The sequence below is a fragment of the Buceros rhinoceros genome, unplaced genomic scaffold (genome assembly GCF_000710305.1).
Source record: "Buceros rhinoceros silvestris isolate BGI_N320 unplaced genomic scaffold, ASM71030v1 scaffold9084, whole genome shotgun sequence".
In the NCBI taxonomy this organism is placed as follows: domain Eukaryota; kingdom Metazoa; phylum Chordata; class Aves; order Bucerotiformes; family Bucerotidae; genus Buceros; species Buceros rhinoceros.
The window spans coordinates 60341-81839 of NW_010406473.1; the positions used below are offsets into that span (position 1 = coordinate 60341).

General features: G+C 40.4%; 1 protein-coding gene across 1 annotated transcript in view; it reads right to left on the reverse strand.

Moving 5' to 3' along the window:
* Positions 1 to 18500, reverse strand: part of DPP6 (dipeptidyl-peptidase 6) — a gene marked incomplete at its 5' end in the record, with an annotated part of 54092 nt that extends 35592 nt beyond the window's left edge. The window contains 7 exons of the mRNA XM_010134099.1: positions 1072 to 1119; positions 2717 to 2808; positions 3406 to 3513; positions 11646 to 11684; positions 12535 to 12658; positions 17010 to 17107; positions 18346 to 18500. Coding sequence (XP_010132401.1) covers positions 1072 to 1119; positions 2717 to 2808; positions 3406 to 3513; positions 11646 to 11684; positions 12535 to 12658; positions 17010 to 17107; positions 18346 to 18500 — 664 coding nt within the window. The remainder of the gene's footprint in view (positions 1 to 1071; positions 1120 to 2716; positions 2809 to 3405; positions 3514 to 11645; positions 11685 to 12534; positions 12659 to 17009; positions 17108 to 18345) is intronic.
* Between the last annotated feature and the right edge of the window lie 2999 nt (positions 18501 to 21499).

The window sequence follows — 21499 nt, forward strand, 5'->3', positions numbered from 1 at the left end:
GGTAAATGAAGCACCAGGCTGAGGTGTGTGCCAAGAGGAGTGAGGGATAGGAGACACTTTTTGACTCATGCCAGCAGCTCTTGAGCAGCTGTGCCAGGACTCAGCTTTTAAAATGAGATTTTCTTCCCATATCAAAAGAATTGAATATCAATGTCATTTTGATTTTTTTGTTGTTCAAGAAATTAAACATTGAGCTGATCTACACTCAAAAAAACCCGAAACAAACAAACAAAAAACCAAACTGACAAAACAACTGTTGAGTGCAGTGAGCAGCCACAGAGGTCTTGAAAGGAAAAAAAGATTCAGTTACAGATAATTTAGTTTGCTCTAGTTTCCTTCTTACTGAGGAAAAAAGCGTGACATCATATCAGAGAAAGAAAACGTACTGACTGTTTGGTATTGACTGATGCTATCACCACCTCTGTCCTTCAGTGCAGATGCTGGGATAACAGCAGGGTGATTAAGAAGAAAAATAGGACAAACGGAATAATTATTCCAAAATTATTATTTAAATGTTCGGGTTTCCTCCAGTTTGAAATCTGCTCCCACAATACCTACACTGCCAATAGCTTGCTATACAGCCGTTCTTTACTCATCATACAGTCAGAGAGGATACAAAAGTAATGTGGAACTGCAGAAAAAACTTTTGCAAACATAAAATATTGTCACTTCTTTTCAATTTTGTGAAAAGGTGAGGTGCTATCAAATTTCCACGAAAACTGCTTTCTGGAAATATAAAGTCATTTTGTATCATTAGTTCATGTAATTCTGAATTCTTTCAAGTGTTAAGCACTTCTTTTGGAAAGTTTTGTGACAGTTTATTCATCTTGAGACCATTTTAAAATTTGCAATTAAATGAGAAAATTGCTAAATGTGAAACATTTCTAAATGTCAAGCATTTTGTTCACTGTAGTTTCTGCTGTTCTGTCTATTCCAGCGAGACATTGCTAGATATTGCAATGCCGTTAAAGATGAACACTTAAACCATTTCTGTTGCAATCACTTATGTAATGATTTCCATGAGATTGAAACAATGGGAAATTCTGTACGTGAAGTTAGTAAAGCACATACCTGTATAAATGTCGCCTCCTTGGCAAATCTTCTGTGCTGTGGAAATAACTGGGAAAAAAAAAAAAAAACAACATCAAAAGGCAATTGTATCACTAGAAAGGTGTTTGCAAGTATCTCATACAACAACATCTTCATTCACATTTCCATTTTCCTGATCTGGTAAAGGCAAAGAAAGTTTAAACTGAATTAGAAAAACATACAGAGGGAGACTTCTCTGCAGAGGCTCAGGCAAGTACGTTGTGGGCTCCACTGCAGTTAAATGAGCATGGAAATGCTCAGCTGCGAATGTCAGCAAATCAAAAGGAACAAGTGATTAAGTGAAAGACCTTCACATTGTTACCTCAAGTTTTATGGCTCCGAATTTCCTTTAAAGACGTTGCTTTTTTTCTCTAGAACCAGTTTTAACTTCTCTGACCACTTTTTATTCCTTGTCCAGATAGATAGATAACAGGGCTTCATGTGAAACCCACTGCAACGTCCTCTTTGAAAAAGGGAGTTGGCCTTTCAGGGGAGACAAAATGTGAAGTTGAAGAATAATTCTTTGCTGTTGTTTTGTGCTGAGACTGTGGAGATCTACTTTTCTGGCTAAACAGCGAAATCCCTGTCATACGGTGATACTTCTGAAGGTAACGGAGAGGTGCTGCTGGAGGTAGCCAACCTCAGTCCAACATACAGGGTCCAGATTGATCCCCAGATCCATTTTATGTGAATAATGACAGACCTCAGGAGCAAATCCAGTGTCCATGGGGTGAATAACATGTCAGGCAGGACATTCAGCCCTGCTGATCTGCTTACAATAAGCTGCACTTGCATAGATGTACATTTCAATTGCACAAATTGTACATGGTATCTTCTGCTTGACCGACCAGTTAAAATGCAAATAAGACTTTAGTGCTAGTTCACTGCTTACTAAGGTCTGCCAAGTGCTAAAGACCCTTGTATTGTCCCGAAGTTATTGGTAATTGAGGGCATTCAAAAACTTGAAGGAGCATAGTACTCTTAATCTCAAAGTTCATTATATTCCAGAGACTTTACTCAGCTGTTCAGTGACCTTACGAAACAGAGGTGAGAGCCTTGTATCTATCTGAAACTTTGCCTGGAAAGGAATCTATATGGTATTTGATTCCAGATAGCCTTCCAAGTATTTTCTTATGTTATTCTTCAAAATGTTTTAAAAAGTAAACATTTACAGAAGTTATTTTACAAGCATAATGGGTAAGTGTGAAGAAGGTTTGTTGGTTTTTTTGTATTTTGACTAAATACTTTTTTCCTAATGCAATGATATTTTTGCAGGTCAGTAAAGGAGTCTTTCTACAACTGACTCTCTAGGTGGTCAATGAAAACAGAATTCTCCCCTTCAGAGGTTAATATCAGAAATTGCAGCAGGAGAAATAACTCCTCTACACAAATGCATTTAGTAGTAACAGAAAAACTGTTACTACTGTACAGAGAACTGAACTGTACAGAGAAAATCAAACTAAGACAAGATATATGCAACGGTATGATACGTTAAGACAAAATGGAGACGGCTTCTCCTGCTCTCCATCTCTTAATGCTCACACATTTCAGATGCACACACATCACCATTGTAAGTGACCCTGTAGTTCAGGGCTCCACAAAGATTGTCAGACCATAGTTCACTCACATTTTATGCCTTTTTTCATCATATGCCAATATCTTTGTCACATCCCAATCGCCGGATGTAATGGACTGCAAGTTGTCACTGCTACTATTGGGCTGCCAAAAAGAAAAGAGAATTAGATTTCTTTATTCTTAAAGAATAGATCTGAGCAAAGCTTTCCTCCTGAAAAAATGGACCTCTTTTGACTCCATTGCCTATGAAAAATAAACAATGCATCCGTAATTCCACCCCTCCCCCTGCTATTTCTGTGAATCTGCAGGCATAGAAATAACAGAAAGTCAGAATCATCTTAACCATAACACCACTGAAGATAATGGGATGAATTCATCACAGGACAGCTTCAAACCCCTTCCTCTAATCCAGCGTGCCCACGAGCTTCTGATTAATCCTTTATGGCAGTGAAGGGATTTACTTAGTTACATACAACTAAGAAGGCGTTAAAAAAACAAAACAAGCAATGAGAGTGTTAGGAAAGAGACAGTTAGTTGACCTTTTTCTTCTAAGTATCTCATTTGAAAATTCATGTTATCTTACGCCCAATTAAGCATTATTGAAGGTTTTCCTTCATGCACATGATCCACATTTGACATTTGCACCTTCCAGTCTCGCTGGCACAAGCACAGACAGTGCTTGTTACTGCTTTCTGCTTCAGCTGAGACCTAAAGCAGCAGCAGTAGCAGCAAGCGAGTCACCTGTGATGACGACATGGCGATGTGGTAGAACTTCCCACGTCCTCCCTGGGGAATGGCTCGGACAAAGAAAAACTTCCGACCGTCCTTGGAAAAAATTGGCTCTTCATTCTGTAAGTGGCAAATTTAAGGGTTATGTTACTATTAATTTATTGTATTTAAAACTGCTCAGCACTGCAAAACCCTGTGAAATTAATTCACAGTGAAACAGATAGTGCTCTTCAGCAGCAACCTGAGGCAAGCAAAAAGTCTACTGAAAACTGGATGAAGTTTTGAATACTATTGCTTCTTTCTCACTGGAAAGCAGGCAGCTTTCAGCTGTGGGAAGACAGGGAGACAGGCAGCAAGGAGAGTTCCTTGGCTCTAAAGTCAATTCCCATTTGCAAAGCAGAAAGTACACATATACAGCTGACTGCTCAAGGCAGTTGGTATAAAGCCTTTAGAAATGGTTTGAACCTCGCTGGCACAAGTGTGACAAACCCTGTTTACTCTGCTGGAGGAACTGATCTATTCCTGTCCTCGAGGAAACACAGCTAACAGCATCTCTCTGCTGTCTTTTCCTACTCCATTACAAATGCTTATTTCACTGAATTATTTACAAAGGGGAGGATATCTTGCAAAACTGTCTTTGACACGGAGCTCTCAGGTGAACGTGATGATTGATTTTTATTGGGTGACTAGAACTTTCAACCAGACAGAAGAGACTCAGCAGAAGGAAATCAAACACCACGTATGGCAAGGAAGCATTTCTTGGAAGGGTCTTTGTCTTCTTTTTGTACAGGAACCCCAAGGCACATGAGAAGTCTCCCCTGCAGGAGATGGTTGAACAGCAGATTACAAGGGTAAGCAGAAGGATGGTCCATATGGTATGACACGGTAGCGGTGTACCACGGGAAATGGCTAGATGAAGCTCCTCTACTCTGAATCCTGAACAGTTTGGACTAAACCAAGAAATGAACCTCTGATGAACTTCTTCTGTGATAGCAGGTTTTACTGGGGGCTGGCTAAGCCCTGTCTTCCCTGGCCCAGCTCCGTGGATCCTTCTTCCTCAAAGTCAGTCAACAGGGGAAGCTATCGCTCAGCCTCTTCTGGGTCCTCCTTTGGATCAGCATTACTCAAACACCCCTGCTTTCTGCTTGGCATGTGTCATGATACCAGAATGAACCAGCAAGAACTTGATCGTACAGGAAGAGTTTTGGTTAATGCAAACACCTACTGAAAAGAAATGAACATTTTTATTTCTCATAAGCAAACTCATTATTCTTACTGTATGTTCCTTTTCTCCCAGCTCTTTACTGATCAATTCTTTTCCACTATTTACCAGATTTATCAAGACTGTATTAGGTGTTCAAACTCTTTCTTTTCCCTTTTATTTTCTCCTGCTTATGTTTTCACTATATTTTAAAATATGCCCATTTACAGCTTGTTGCAGCTCTATGAAATAATGGTTTCATTTGTTTCTGACATTGTTCTGGAATTTGAAACATGAAACTATATTATTTCCAAATGTCTTTCATGACAGCAGAAATCTCATTAAAAAACAGCTGTGATAACTTGGACAAACTTTCTGCTCGACAGGTTTTCCTTTACTGAGGCAAGTAGCAATGAGTTCACCCTATTTCTATATCTGTGCCTACTGCATTATGTATTCCAGCAATACATCTCTGCCAGCAAGAGCCGGGATTGTGCAGATTAGTTTGAGGTTCAGAGTTACAGGGCAAGGAGGTAGATGACACGGATGACAGATGGGAGCCTTTAGCACTCGGCTGATGTTACGAGACAGACTGTTTGCATGTTCCTGTTGCTGGAAAGACAATGCATTAATACAACCAGAACTTTGTTTGACAGGGACGGTGACTTATCCCTAGATGGCAAATAGGGAGGACGTCAGGCTGAAGGGCTTTTGGAACAGGATTTTATACAGTAGGGAGCTACATTGGGCCTGTAATTGAAATATTTCACATGTGATACAGTTTGAGCCTTTGCTTGACTATTATTGGCTAAATCCCACAACACTAGAACAGAAGAGCTCTCTTTGAAAATAGTAGATCAGTTTAATGCTGGTGAGAGAAAACACTTCTGCTGTGCAGCGGGTAGGGAATTTTTGGAAGTTTTTCCCAGAGGAGGCTTATGGAAGCAGCTGGTATCAGGAGGTGTAAAATGGGATTGAACAAACTCATGACTCATTAAGAGATCCTAAAGGGAATAGACACTGATGTAGTCTCAAATGTCTGTAGTCCTTTCATTGCAGATGGTGGTGAATTATGAGAGAACTGGACTGTGGAAAGCGGCCAGCTCACACAGTCTTAAATACCAATAGCTGCTGTGCCTGCTAAAGACAGAATGATGGAGCAGAGGAAGCAGCGGTGAGACTCAGTAGGGCACTTCTTAAGTCCTTATGGCTCTTCTCATCTTTTTGCTCACCTAGATCTCTGTATTTAGACAAATGAATTCTACCCAAACTATCAAGGCCAGTTTCCAGAAATCCTCGGCTTTGTGCAAATGAAGGACAAAGCTGTTCCCACATCAGCTACGTGTAGCAATATCTCAGCGCTCTCAGACTCAGGTATAAAGGGGGAAAAAAAAAAAAAGTAAGGTAACTCTTGTATGATTCCACAGCAGCTTAAATTGAAGCTTAAATCTGACTAAGTAAGTGTGGGTCCCTGATCTGGGACCCTGATCTGGGTGCCTTTCTGGGACCTGTGTGAACACACAGCAGCCTGGTTCAGGAAGCAGATCTACCCAGAGTTGCTTACCTATGAGGGGTTATCATCCCCTGGGTGGAGGAGGAAGGAAATAGGTGATTGGAGCTGAGAATTACCCAATCATCCTCAGAGTTGGAGGAATAATTACTAGAGGAGAAAGCATTGGTGGGACTAATGAAGTGCATCGCTATTAGTAAAAGAAAGAGGCAGCAGCTCCATTTCCAGCAACCTGTTTACTGCTGTGTATTCATCTTCGGTGGAGGAGATAACGTGATGGGAGGCTGCTGGAGGGCACTGTGACTCTTGGAGGGGTCAGTGCTGGGGTTCAGATTTGTACAACACAGGTCAGTGTATCTGCAAATGGTCAGGAGAAGAAGAAACCAAGGAGGCCCTCAGAGGCTCATCCCAGGTTTGGCAGAATCAGGATGAATGAGGGGATGATACTAAATGAAGCCTGAGCTTCTGTAAGTCTTACAGAGGAGCATGAAGTCCTGGAGTAAGGTATAACAATTGAAAAACAAAAAAAAGGTAGAGTGTATTCAGTGTTTGGAGAGAGATCACTGAGCATCACTGAATCTGCAGCCACCCAAGGAAGACTCCTCTGATGAAAGAAGGTAAGGCAGGGTGCATGCAGGATGGTGGGAAATGCACAAATGTCTCTGACCTTGAGGACCTGCATGATCAAACATGCACTGGGACAAATGTTGGAAAGAGAAATTTCCCATTTTATAGTGAGTTGGAGTGTGTGGAAGCTGCGTGGACTCGTAAGTGGAGCACCACCAAAACCACATTAACATGGGTCAAACACTCAACATATTGCAGCACCATGGGTTGCAGCTCCAAGCTCATCTGTCTGTGCTCTCAATGTTGAACACACTCCCTGTCTCCTGCTCTCCTAGAGTACACTGCTTGACACACTGCTGGCTGGACTCCACGTATTTCCTTGCAGAAGTCAGTGGGAAAGCAGATTCTTTGAAATTTATTTTTATTACTGACTGAGAAATATACTTCCATGAGAATTAAGTTTTTCTGGTTCATCCTCAAATTTTAAAAAGGAAACCAATTAATCTAAATAACTCAATCCTTTCCAACTGATCCTCGGAAGTATTTTCACTTCCTCAGCACAGTCTCCTGGTCTCTCTCTCTTTCTGATCCACCTTTGCCCAGATCCCAGATCCCAAATCCTAGTGATTTCGCTGTGTAGGTATGTAGTCTTTCAGAGAAATGTCTCAATAATTTAAGTGTCACAGGGCTGTAGGTCTGATAAACAGGTGTGATGTGAAGCCTTTTAACCTTTTGTATCTTGGAAAATACTTTGTTGAAATCCAACAAAGTGTTAAAAATGTGCATTAGCTTTACTGCAACAATGAGGTCACCTCCACTTTTGTGCACAGTGGGGAGATCTCTCTCCATCCCCTGCCATACTATGCCCCTGAGGGAATGTTGAGCTTCATTTTCCATCCCCATCTCCATGCTTATCTGAGGTTGGGTGCACCACACCAACAGCGATCGCTGAAACCAGGGCACCTGCACCAAAATAGAGGTTCATCAACTGGCGACAAGCCAATGTCTCTGGGAATCAATCCTCTCCTGGGTGAAATCAGGATTCTTCATTTAAGTGCCAAAAACTTTGTTTGTAGCCAGAAGCTGCTTTGTTAGCTCTGGCAGGTGAATTTGTGTATTTGAATTTTGGGTCTCCGGGGTCATTTTAGAGGTTGATACATGACAAAAGGGCTTTACAGGGTGAAAAAATGAGTCTTGTTTGTAAGGTTCTGTGAACTCCGTTTTTATTTAAAAAATCTCATTTCATACTGCCTATCAACTACAAGTAAGAATCATTACTGGGTTATCAGGCTGTCAGGATTAAGGCAAGGGGTTTATAAAAGAAAAATGGTGTGAGGTTTTCAACATCTCAACCTTTTGACAGAGCAAAAGCCTTTCGTTTCAGACTGAGGTGATCTGAAACACTAGGGAATTAGGAGGACTGGAAAGAAAAATATATCCCAAAGGAACTGCTATCAGGGGAGGCCAGCCAGCCCACGCGGGCGATTTGGGAGGTTATACGTCTCTAAACAATTTTGTGGTAATCTCCTGGTCCTGTCAATGTCAATGTCAAACTCTACACCCTTTGGCGGAGTTGGAATTGCACTGGTTTGTTATTCAATTTTTTCAGACCACATTCACAATTAAATAAATATACCAGTTAAAATGCCAGTAAAGTTTATCTTCAGCAGGTGCTTAGAAATGTTCCTATTTCTCCCTTGCTGACTCATTGTCTGTATAGGACCATCACTTCCACTACCAACAAATGACTTCACGAAAAGTGAAACAGATAGAGTGTTTACAGATAGTATGTCTCTTTCGAAGAATTTGGATATTTAAGCAAAAGTATGAGTAAAGTTCAGCCTGGCTTTTATGCCCAGAAGTGTATAAGTAAGTATGTAAATAAAAGCACTACAGGCTTCCAGTCCCCAGGCAGTTTTGGTGAACATGTGCCCGCTCTTATTTGTGCAAAAGGTTTGAAAACACTGCCCATATCATCTGACAGGGAGCGACAGATACTTTATAGCAAAACCTGTGTAAATACTGTATTTTTCATTATACTTTGACTAATTTATCCTGATTTTCAGCTACACAGACAGTGACAGCAGTATTTCTCTTTGTCTGTGTTGGAGAGAGGCTCTCCAAAGATTTTGGACTTGAATAAAAATAATTCATGAACCTAAGCCCAGAAGGGTCATTTACTATGACCTTCCCTACCCAGACTTTTAAACGTCACTGAGCTACCAAACCACTACATTTCAAAATTCAAATTCATGGGTTGTATGCCCTATCTCAGAACTCCCAGTGTTTCAGATACCCGAAAAAAGTCAACCCTGTCATCCTTGGAGCCTCTCTTGCGTCCCCCGTGAGTATCTATCTGATGTACATCATACTGATGTTTTTCTCTTCTCATCTTGTGCTCCCAGCCCACTGTGAAGTTTGCCCTTGTTCCAGAAAGAGTAGAAGCACTTAAATTCCCACAAAGAAGATAAAGCTCCTGTACGCTCCAAGAGTATGGAGTACTCTGAAGGAGTATTTTAAAGAATGAGGCAGTCGGTTAGATTCCTCGGTCCTATTGATTTAAAATTAGGGTACTTCTCAAGAGGAGGTCTGGTTAATGGAGCATACAGAACAAGCTGGCCACCAGGCAGTGGTTTTCTGCTTCAGGGTGGGCTGAATCATGCTCAGGGTCCATTGACCATGTGTCCACGCTGCTTACCATACTGTCTGTCTGCAGAGGGACATTGGGCACCTGGCTTATATGCACGTATGTATATTAAAATATCTCAATCAAGGAGTCTTCACCCTGAGCCGAGTCACACTCCTCACCTCCTTCAGTAGCTGCCTAATGTGCTATTCATCTCCTCCTTAAAGAGGTTAGGGGACTTGCACAAGCATTTAACATTTTCACATCATTCTCATGGTTAGATGCACATACCATGAAAATAACTTTCCAGTTATCTAGATTGATGTGTCAGAGAATAAAAGGTAAATAGAGAAAATACAATTACCCCAGTAATCATATATTAAGTCATAACTAGAATTTTAAGCAATTTTCTTGTCAGAAATACAAGTGAAAGGGCTCTGTAATTCTTCAGACTGTTACAAAGTATTGACAAATGTCTCCGAAGTCCATAGCAAATACCATCGTAGTTTAGGACTGAGACGTCTGACCCATTTGGTTGTAATGAACACCCTTCTTTAACCTCAAACTAAGTATATGATGTTTGGAGATGCGGTAAAAAACCCTGTATTTCCCTGCAGCTGGTCTGTTAGTGACTGATAGATCATTTACTGCAGTTATTCGGGACAAAGAACCACTTTTTAATGCCTGTCCATGGAGCAGGTAAATGACTAAAGAACCACAGCAGTGTAAAAACACAAGTTTTACCAAATTGCGTTAATGGAGACCCCAATAAATAGCAGTGAAAGGATTAGAACTATTCTTGGATTTATAAAATGAATTAATCCTGTGAAGCAGTTGTGAGATGTTGTTGGTTTGGGTTTTTTTAAGAGACAAAATATGGCCAGTTGAAGTTTCTCTTGACTTGCCTTTGAAGCTTTGTTTTCTACTCAAGTCAACACCGTTCTTACGAATGTAAAGAACACTTCAGCAGCATTTTTACTCTATACCTGAGTATATCAGCAAAAGATTATTTTAAATGCTTGGAGCACAAAATCAATAGATTTTCTCTGTAAAACCACTTTTTGTCTGGATCAGACATAACCCACTGCTGTAGGACAGCCACTGGAACAGAGGAGATCATCGTCCTTGCTGTGAACTCATGTATTGCAGTTTCTACCAGTTCTTAGATACCCCGAACAAGCTGTGACAAAGATGTGAAATGTTTTAAACCTGGACTTGAAAAAACATAGTACAGTATCTTCCTCTGACATGCTGCTCCCTGTCTGGTGCTCACATATCCCAGGAAGAAAAGTTCAGTGTTCTGGATGAATTGGTATCAGCAGCTTCTCAGCTTCTCTCTAAAGAACAGCTTAATCACATCTGAGGGCACTTCACAAGCTGACTGTTGGGAAAGTGTTATAAATGACCTCCCAGAGATTTACATGCTAGAAATCTAGAGGTTTTATATAGAAATATGCTGAAAACCCCCGACCCACCCCCCTTTTCTGGAAAAAAAATAAAGGAAAAAGAAAAGGAAAAATTCCATAAATCAAAAATTCTCGTGGTTTAAATTTCTATCCTATTTTCTACTTCTTTCTTTTTTTCTTTTTCCCCCAGCATTTATTTTCATCTTTGTTTTTTGCATTTGGGGGATGGGAGCATATAGCCATACAATGTAATAGTGTTATGTACACGTTGCAGTATCAGAAGAAGTACGTGACAGACTTGTCTCCTAAAACAGGATATTAAACTGCACAAGGTAGTTTATCTCCACTCTGTGCTCCATGTAAGCTCCTGCTTTTCCAATTGCCCCATCAATAATTTAATTTTGTTTTTCACCTATCTTACATGTGCAAATAGCTCCAGAGTAACATAGATAAATTTGTCAAATTTAGCTTAAATGACTTAAAAGTCCTATCTGCATGATCTTGTCTCTAAATGGACATAGGCACTTTTATTAAAATTAATTTTGATCTGTTTTCAAGTGGACTTCTTTTCTGCCTAGAAGACCAGAAAATAACCACCGTTCTGATCAAAATCATCATTAGCCTCATCACAGGGTATGAAGGACAACCTCTGAGGTTGATGAGTCTCACACAGGTACTATCTGTGGGTGAATTTCCACCATCATCAGCTTTTCATCTCTTTTAAATCCAAGTAAATTACAGGCTATGAACTGTGGGACCTACCAGAGAAGATGGCAGCTTCAACAAGGACTTGCTTATGACTGGAAAACTGTAATACAAACCATGCCATCTTCCAAATATAGTTGCCAGCTCTGGAAATCAGTTTTTTTCTCTTTAGGGGAAAATAAAAAGAAAGAGAAAAAGCAACCAAACTCTTGACAGCAAAGAGAAGATCACTATTACCTGTCTGTGCAGCCAGCCTTCGCTTTCATCTTCATGTTTCTAAAACAAAACAAGATAATTAAATACCGTATTCCCATGTATTATGTTTTACTTCTCAGTGCAGGAAAGCAGCTGGATTGAATCTGGAAAGTTGTGCAGAAGCACAAAGAAACTGCTTAAATATGTGCTTTAGGAGTGTAATCCAGGGACTCCTCTCCTTGTCTGTCCTCTCTGATGAGTAAGCAAGCACTCGTTCAGTTCAGAATTTTACTCATACAGACAAAACACGTAAATCCAGAAGACATATTATTCCCCGAAGAAATAAAGCTTGTTAAGAAGCAAATAAAGGTCGAAATAAAAGCTGTTAAGAAAAGATTCTGCATTGTGCTCTGGTACTGCATCATTCACTTTTTTACTGTGGAAATACCTACGCCAGATGGGGCTGAAAGACAGTATCCACTAATACTTCATACAGGTTATATCACTACACCATTTACACTAGTATGTCTATAGAAGGTATTAATTAACTAAAACAGAATTGTGGGTAGATAAGCATGAGCAATTTCTAATGACCTTAAATATATATGATGACATGAATTATATATAATGACATTAAACTAGAGTGTTGCAATGATATTCAGGTTACAAACTGCTGTTGTGCCTGTTCTTGCGCACATACGAAGTTATTTCAAGGCAGGTAACCACTCTAGTACACACACACGTGCACACACAGAGTGTGCGCAGGGACATACCATTCCTGGCTTTTTAGAAGGAGTAAAAAGAAAAGTAAATATTGCTTATATTCTGTGCGTGCCAGTTGACTTGTCACCAGTTAAGGCAAGTGAAATACTTTTTCCTTGTGTGGGAGATGAAAACTGATGCAAATGACCATTTGGCTCCTCTCTCCTACCTTTGTGCAGACTCCCGTGGTGGCATCGCAGAGCGTCAGGATAGACACGTTCTGGGCCCTGTTCAGCCAGTTTACTGCCACCTTGGTGCTGGTTGCCCATTTCACCATGGTTATGTAGTAGTCCCTGCAAACACAGACGCACATATAACAAATCACAATACTGACATCCTAATTAATTGTCACATTGCAGAGCATTTGGAGGCTGCTGCAGGCGAACACTCCAGGTGAGATCTCTGGTTGTTAAGAACACTGCATCTCGATGTCTCTAGGCTTCTTTATGTACCAATTTCAACCCCTAAAAACTACCTTTTTAGGGCTGTGCAGGTGTTTTATCTGCCATTTCTGAAAGTCATTTTCAAAGAAGAGAAAAACACAGAGATAAAGAATCTTTCAAGCTATTCATTCTTCCAAGAAGGACTGAAATGCCTGAGGCTACAAATTTAAGCTCAGGTGAAAAATAAATTGCAAACATTTTCCATTCTGAGCACACTAACTGGCTGATTCAGATCCATCACTGCCAATGGCTGGATTCTTTATGCTTATGAAGTATTAGTGGCCTCTAAATAGGCCTACTACACACCAAAATATCCACAAGTATTGCGTTAAAAGGAAAACAGCAAGGAGGATATAGTTTAGAAAGACACAGGTTTCTGTAAAGCTGATACAGTTGGTTGCCATAAAGATGTCAGCAGAGATGCGACAGTTTACATCAGCAAAACTGCCATCCAATACTCCCTTAGGAGTATGGGATAACATGTCATCATTATGGTTGCAATAATACTTGTTATGGTTGTGATAATACTTGGAGTAAATCACCAGTGTAGGCTGCTCAATCCTGTAATCAATATCTTTAGGACAAGTCCTGTGCAGTAGTGAGCAATGGAACCACCTAGGCTGGGCTGGGCTGGGCTGGAACATACAGTATCACCAATAAATACAGCTATGGCCACCTTCTTGGAGCCAGTCTGTGGTGGCACTCACAGATGTCCACCTCTGCAGCAGCTCAGGGCTTCACCACTTTATCTACAGGGTAAAACTCTGACGGAGTTGACAAAGCTGGTGATGTTATGATACACTGCTGGGTTATGTGAGCCAAACACATCCTTAAATTATAATACAGCTTTTCACAGTGTACAGTCTATAAAAAATGCATTAGCTCATTTGTTTGCTATGAAATATGTATAAGGAATTGTTGCTCTCACAGGAATTAATGTGCTGTGTCACTGGAGAGTACTTTGTGTTCTGGCAGGTGCTCCTGCATATACTGAAGAGAAAGGGCAAAAGCAACAAAGGCCTGTTTGTCTAGTAAAATAACAAGCTGGAAACTCATTTTGTAGTTTTCAGGAATATTTAGTGTCTGAATTTGGCTGGGGAAAAATAACAAAAGACCTCAATGATTGCATCCACTGCACTGGAAGGAAGGATACTTCCAGGTGAGACAACAGGAGTCTCAAAATTCAATGCCTGAAATAAAATTGTAATTTTACTCTTTATAAGCAACAGCACAGGCCCTGAGAGGAAAAAACAACAAAGAAGAATTAAACTGTATAACCATCTCTTCTTTCTCTCCCAAATTAACCGAGCAGATTCAGTTTCTCCAGAAAAGAAAAGTGACTGTAGTACATATTGTGGCTTGGAGCGCTTTCTCCATAAATTCAGTTTAAAGTTTGAAGAACACATACTCAATTTTTACATTCCTCTCACTGAACACAGCACCCACGCTTATTACTCAGGAAATTTTAATTAGTATTATCTTCCCCGCCACTCCAGAGGTGGGCATGGAGTCTCAATTTCTCTCTGAAGCCTCTCCCAGCCATCAAGCCCACAGATACCGCAGGAAGCAGACGACTGCAGATACTTGTATAGTTACTATTCTAGCCTCAGAGTGGTATGGAGTCTTTAAATTATTTTTCTTTACATCTCTTCTGTAGGACAACCAGGTTTTATGTTTTCTATTTTGCAGAGGAAAGTGAGACAATAAGGTGTGATTCATCTCAGTTAATTTTAAACATCTGCAGCTCCACCAGCTACACTGGTTGAGCAGCCGGGGGAGAGAAAGGGGGAGTCAGTCCATTTCCCAAGCCCTCTTTGCCTGACCTGTCTCAGATTTTATGTAGAGCTGGATTATGGAGAACCTGTTTCTTCCCACAGAGTGAAATCTAGACCAACAGGTACCCAACCGCTTTGGAGACATCCACATCGGAGCAGGTTACATCCTCCCAAAGGAAATGAATAACTGTCCAAGCCCCTTCAGGAAGGGTGCTGTTACGCTGGGATTTGCAATGTATTTCCCCATTCCACTAAAGATGGTGGCTGGGTTTACAATCATCTCTGACTAGTTATTGCGCAGCACCGTTATTCATACCCTAACTTTACTTGGCTGCTTTCTAGAGGTATGAATCTACAATATGAGGTATGAATCTACAGTATGAATACTTAAAGTATGACAACAGTAATAAAACTGTAAACAGCACAAAGAACAGACAATGATATATTATGTGGCCAAGTGACATCGGCTTTGCTTTTTTTTTTTTTTAACTAAAAAAAAAGTGGAAAATTTCTGACTTTCTTTAATTCTGAAAGAAGAAAGACCCTGGCATATGTCCACTTTATTTTCAGCTTTATTAATTGTACTAAACCACTCTCCTCCAGATAAAAAGAACACCAAGAAGTGCTGCTCTGCCCATATATCATCTGCACGAACAGATTGAGCACATTGAAATGCTTCAGTTAGGACCGCTCTGCTTGAAGATTCTTATCACTAGCTTCCCCTGCTTCTTTGAAACTCCCTTCTGTAACTGTACAGTACGTCCCTCTTCTCTATTTTAATGAAATGTTATCACTCCAATCCTCTCATTTCAGAAAACATATGCATAATGAAAATGCACCCCTACTGCTCTAGCTGCACCGCTTGTATCATGCCCTGGGGTTGGCAATTGCCATGGTTTTGAGGAAATATACAGAGGCTAATTAATTTTGATATAGTTTGCATCATTTTACAATATTGATTGCAACCAAATAAATTACAGTCACCCGTAACCAAATAGGACAAATCTGTTAACAGCACTTGGATCCTGCAGTCTGAAGTTATTACTATAATTAAAATGTTTCTGAGTCTCTCTGTTTACAGAGTATTCTAGCAACAGAAAAACTATATCATCCAGTTCTGACACTGTGAGGGGGATACTGTGATGGGGATACTGCGATCCTGAACTGCTGCCTGTTGAGTACAGATCTGAAGTGGCATTTTTGAAAGGCAAGTGCATTTATGCCCATTTGTTTGGTCACAGGTCATACATGTTTTGTTACATAAATGGAGTTACTCAGTGAAAACCTGTTCTGAGGCTGACACTAGCTTTCCTAGCAACGAAAGGCAACTCCCACCATAAATGATCCCACTGGTTTAGTATCCTCTCACCAAATGCCTACACAGACTATCCACAGGTCACCCCTGCACCCTCTGCTGTCCTCTTGCCCCGTTTCCCTGTGCCGTACCTCTGTCTTTATTGGCACTGAAATTACAGATCCAGCAATCTGATTTAGCGATCACTAAAAAAAAGGTGAGCACGCACGTTCGTTGGATGCTCCTACACAAACAAGTGATGTTCCTGGGAAGGATAGTCTTGCAGCATTACATTTGGAGGGGTCACTATGGATGCTTTAGATATAGAAGCAGAGACCGATTTGTCTTGACCTGATATAAAGGTCTTTCAAGTTTAAATCAAAGCTACTGAAATCTGGATTTGGATTCTAATCTTCGAGCTCTGCAGGGAGGAGTGCTGTGCATTTCCTCCCAAACAACACGATCTTCCTTTCAAGCGTTCATATACCCATAAACGCAGCTCAAGCTTTTACCATGTGCTGTAGTCCAAGCCAAACTCTTAAACCCTTGCTGAATGCAGACTTAAGCACTTGCTTTATTAGAAATGGGCGTCTAAGTAGTTGGCTGAATTGAGAGCCAACTTCTAAAGTACACTTTCCCTAAAAAAGGCAAAGAGCTTTCCTTTTTATTTTTCATGAGGATTGGGCAATGTACTTGCAGAATGTCCACCTGGTTTCATTCCTGTGTTCACGTCATGAAGCAGTAAGCTCGTGTTTGTTGCGTTAGGGCTGCCTTGTTCCTGCTTCGTGGTCTTTCAAATAGGCTGCAGACAATACCCCTTCTACAATGCCAGTGATTACAAGTGAAATCAATGTGCCCTTATGGATTTGGGAATATTCTACCAAGTTCTGTAAAAATAACCCTACTCTGAAGTCAGTTTGTGTCACAGCAATTTCAAATAAAAAATGAATTATGTTCTATAAAATACACGTAAGAAGAAAAGTGATTTGGAAAATTTTAAGCAGATTTACACAAAACGAAATCTTTGATAGCAGCAGAGAAAGGTACTGTAAAATGATCTTGAAAAAAGTCAGTCTGATTTAAAACCACAAGAGAATTGGAATCCAACATCCCAGGGCAAGAAAGCACCTACCTCATTCTCTGATCGTCTGGGGGAGTCATTTCCAGGTCATGGGTAGGTCCGTTCAGACCAATCACGTGCAAAGAAATAGTTGGATTTTCCATTCCAGCCTGGATTTTAAAATAAGAATAAATTACCATATCTTACACAGCACAGAATGTTTTTGATTTCTTATACCCCCATGGATTGTAAAATGTGTTCCCGTTGTATGGGGTTATGGACTTTAGTGCTGCAGTCATTCACAGGGGAACTGCAACTGCAGTGATGTGACACAGAGATGTGGAAAAGTTGGTAGGCACGACCAAGGGGTAAGTTCACTTAGGACACCTCCAGCCTTGGTATAAAATGCTACTTTTCATGGTGACTAGGAAATTGCTGTTTTATGTACCTTTTGATAAAAAGTTGTCTAACAGGATGATGGTAGATATGGTAAAATAGTGATTCATTTTTTATCATAGGAAAGGGCATCCCCTGCTGAATCGTGGTTACTTTCCACAAAACCTGCATGTATGTGGATACCACTCCTGCTAAATCACGGTTCAATTTGGACCAACAGATGAGGTCTTCAGTAATCAGTGCATGAAGGGTGACATGCAGAAGAAACGCCTGCAGCACTGTGCTCTCTTAGAGCAGAAAATCACAGCAGTAACAGCAGCAGTAGGTCAATATTGGCAGAGCAGTACCAGTTCTGTGTGCCCACTGCGGGACTGCTGTTCAGGTCTCTGCGATCAAGGACAGATTGGCCCTTAAGTCTTTTCTGTCCTTCACTCTGTTCTTTGTAATGCTCAGGCACAACATGTCTCTCAAACCAGACAATCTGCCCTGACATTAGGCCGTCCTGGATAATCTAAGGGATCCCAAATGCTGCATTTTTCTTCTATGTCAAAGAAAACGTATCTAAATGTAGAAACTTTGTAATGCTCAGGCACAACATGTCTCTCAAACCAGACAATCATCTGCCCTGACATTAGGCCGTCCTGGATAATCTAAGGGATCCCAAATGCTGCATTTTTCTTCTATGTCAAAGAAAACGTATCTAAATGTAGAAATGCTCAGACACAATGACTCTATTCTAGCTTTTCCTTGGGTACAAAGCAAGAATATTGAAGTTTTATTTTCATTATATTTAGAAGAACTAATATGTCAGTCAGAAAGCTACAATTTTACAAATGCAACTGAAGAGTAATGAAGACCACATCCACTGGGGAACTGCTGATCTTCCCCTAGATCTGTTTATTTTCATTGTTTATGAATGTGCATTACTACACAGTCTACTGCCTGAGCCTGCTGAAAAAAAATAACTCTTTTTTGGTAGAACAACAGGACTGTGTGTTTTATTTTCCCTTACCTTTGGATAATGATATGTTTTAACAGTAGGGTAAATGCTGCCCGTGTATACCGGGATCTCCATGGTGGGGACTCTGGAGGCGTTAATTGTTGCATATGCTAATCTGGTGCCATCAGGAGACCACCAGTGAGCAATATGAGTCTTCAAGATCTCCTCTAATTAAAAAAAAAAAAAAAAAAAAAGGTGAGAAGAGAAAAAAAAGGCTATTAGACGTAAATTACTAGTTAGCAATAAATGAAACAGCATGGATATGAAAACTCCAGTCTAATCACAGCACAGGGAGGATGCCACAGGAATATCAATTAAAAATACTCATTATATTACGGCATATGCACAAATGAGCACAATTGACAACAATTACTCTGAATATGTAGGTTATTAAGCATAATTATCTTGCTCAAGAAAAATCAAATTATTCATATTAGTACACACATTAATGACAGCATAAAAGACCCTGCTGCTCCTGCTATGTGTCCTGTACATGGGCGTGTGAACATACATATACGTGCACGTGTTGGCAGAGCTTGGGTTTCTACCTGCCTGATGGTGACAGAACTGAGGCTCTCTTGGGGCTGACAGAGGACTGTAATGAGTGAGCTTCTGTTCTCCTCTGTAAAGGGTTCACCAAGTCATACCAGACACATACCAATGCATTCCAACAGCCTTTATACTTAGATAAAAGTGCTTCAGCAACAATTTAAAACTCCCCAGGCTCTGTTGCCAGTTGGGAATAAACGAAATTAGCCTTTTTCTACCAGTCAAGCAATGCTGGAACTTTGAAACACTTACAGGATACCAGGCTTAGTCTGTGGCTTAGATACCATCTTGATTTTTAACCCCAATATTTTCCATAATCAGCCAGGGTCAGAGACTGATGCTTTTTGCCACTGAACTTTGGGATTACAGATTTCTTGGGTATTTGAACAATGCAGTTGCTATTGGAAAAGTACTCAGTAAAATGCCAACACAAACATGTCAGAGTTCAAGGACACAGGTAAAAAACAAGATTGCCATCATTAGACATTATTTTGAAGACTGGCAGAACCTAATTCTCATTAAAACCAAATTCAAATAACATTAAATTTCTAATACTTTTTAAAAATAATTTAAAATCGTTCAGTGCAAAGATGACTTCATCTTATAGATATCCAGAAGAGCTATAAAATTCACTCTTTGTCCACAGCGTCTCCAGTTGCTGACATTTGGAAGACACTAACTTGGCTTTTTAAACCTCCCATTTTGCAAAAGGCAATAATGTAATCCATTTTCATTAAGAGACTTAATATCGTATGACTCATTCCTATTTAAACCATCGCAGAAGGGCTTGTATATGCTGTACAGATTGATGGGCAGGAAGACAGGTCCCATTTACTTTAATGTGAGAGCAAGAATTGAAGACGCTGCAGAGTGTTCCTCAGCCTCCACCACTGAAGTCCTGCTACACAAGTCCAAGCAGCTCCAGTGTCTGCTGTTACAGCTGGTCGTTGCAAAACTGAACGAGACCCACTACATTCATACACCCTGTGAAGACCCCTCAACCCAACCAGGATGTCCCTGTGGTCCGAAGAGTGGAAACTCACCAAAGACTGCTTTTGTTACTCCAAACTTGCATATGGCTTGAAGTAAAACTCAGGGTATCATTGAAAAGTGCAAGGGAAAATCACCCTCGGTAGTTACAGGTTCTACAAATAACAAATTAATCCTTCATGGCAACATCTAAGTGAGGTTTTGGAAAGACATCTAGGAAGTTGTAAATATTACACAGGAAAGGAACCTCTGGCAAATCTGTTTTGCTGCATTGTCCCACCTGTTGTTTCTACATTTAAAAGATGCTGCTTTTGCCTTTTATATTGGTTTCTCATTACTGAGATAATTAAGAGTATAAAGGAAAAGGAGTAAAAATGGTTGGCAGATGAATCCTTGACATTTTAACATTAACTAGGAATGACTTCATCAGACATTTTCTCCAAGATCTCAGACTTAATGAAGCAGTTCTGCTGAAAGGCACATGCCAAGAAAGGCTTTAGCGCAGGTTCTGTGGTTCTCTGTTAATGAGATGTAATCGTGTGAACCTTTGCCTTGAAACAAAGCCAAGACCTTGCCGTTATTGGAGACATCAGTTAGCTTCAGCAAACCAGAGAATGTTCTCATGAAATATAGAATGTACTAATATCAGAAAGTTTCAGCTGGAGGTAAAACATAATTTGCAGACAATTTGTTCTTGGGAACACTTTATTCTTTGCATTTACCACATGTTCAGAAAATCAGCTCCATTTAATACTCCTGGGTCTTTCTAAAGCCAGTTCAGGACCCACTTCTCATATATAAGAAACCAGGTTATCCTTAAACACCAACACCCTCCTCCACATATACCTCATGTCCTCCTAGCGAAGAGTATGAAGTGATAATTGATCAAAACTTCTGCTCTCTTCCTCAAAGCTTGAAGTCACTGGGTGCTACATGATGTAGATGCTGTGAGCAAGCTGTGGAGATTTCTGAGTCAGCTGCTGGTGGCTCTGGGCTGCTTTTTTCTCCACTGCTTTGCTTGCCAGCCATCACACTGGGTTATGCAAACCCTAAAAACAGTGAGAACGAAGTGTGCACTTGCCTTAACTGAGCTGTTCAGGCACTGAATAGGACTGTTCAGACTTGGTGACTGGGTTCAAGCACAGTGTCTGAGGCAAGTTCAATGCTTATTCCACGTTACCACATACAATATTGAACCATTCTGAAACAGCTGGATGACCTTGCTCATAAGTAGTGACTCTTTGGTGCTGACATGTATTAGCTAGATGGTAATCCAGTAAAATATTTGTGCTCCAGGAGTGTTACAGTATGTGCATTTCAATCCCTCTTCTAGCTGAGTAAGACTCAATTGAATGACCACTTCAAAGCTGTGTGAAACAAGCTGTGTCTCCTAAGCCAACAGCACTTGAAGTCCTAGGTCAGACTATACTCAGTGACAACTGGGTGTATATCCATTTTAGAGCCTTTAATTTCGCTGGATGAGAAAAGAAACTGGAGGCAACAACAGGTGTGATGAGATGAATCTTCCCTGAGCTGAGTTAAAGGCTGATGCATGCAGGGGGTTATGTAAGTGGCAGTCTTTGGTATCGAGACCAGAAGAGCATCCAGAGCGAATCAGGCTGCTTTC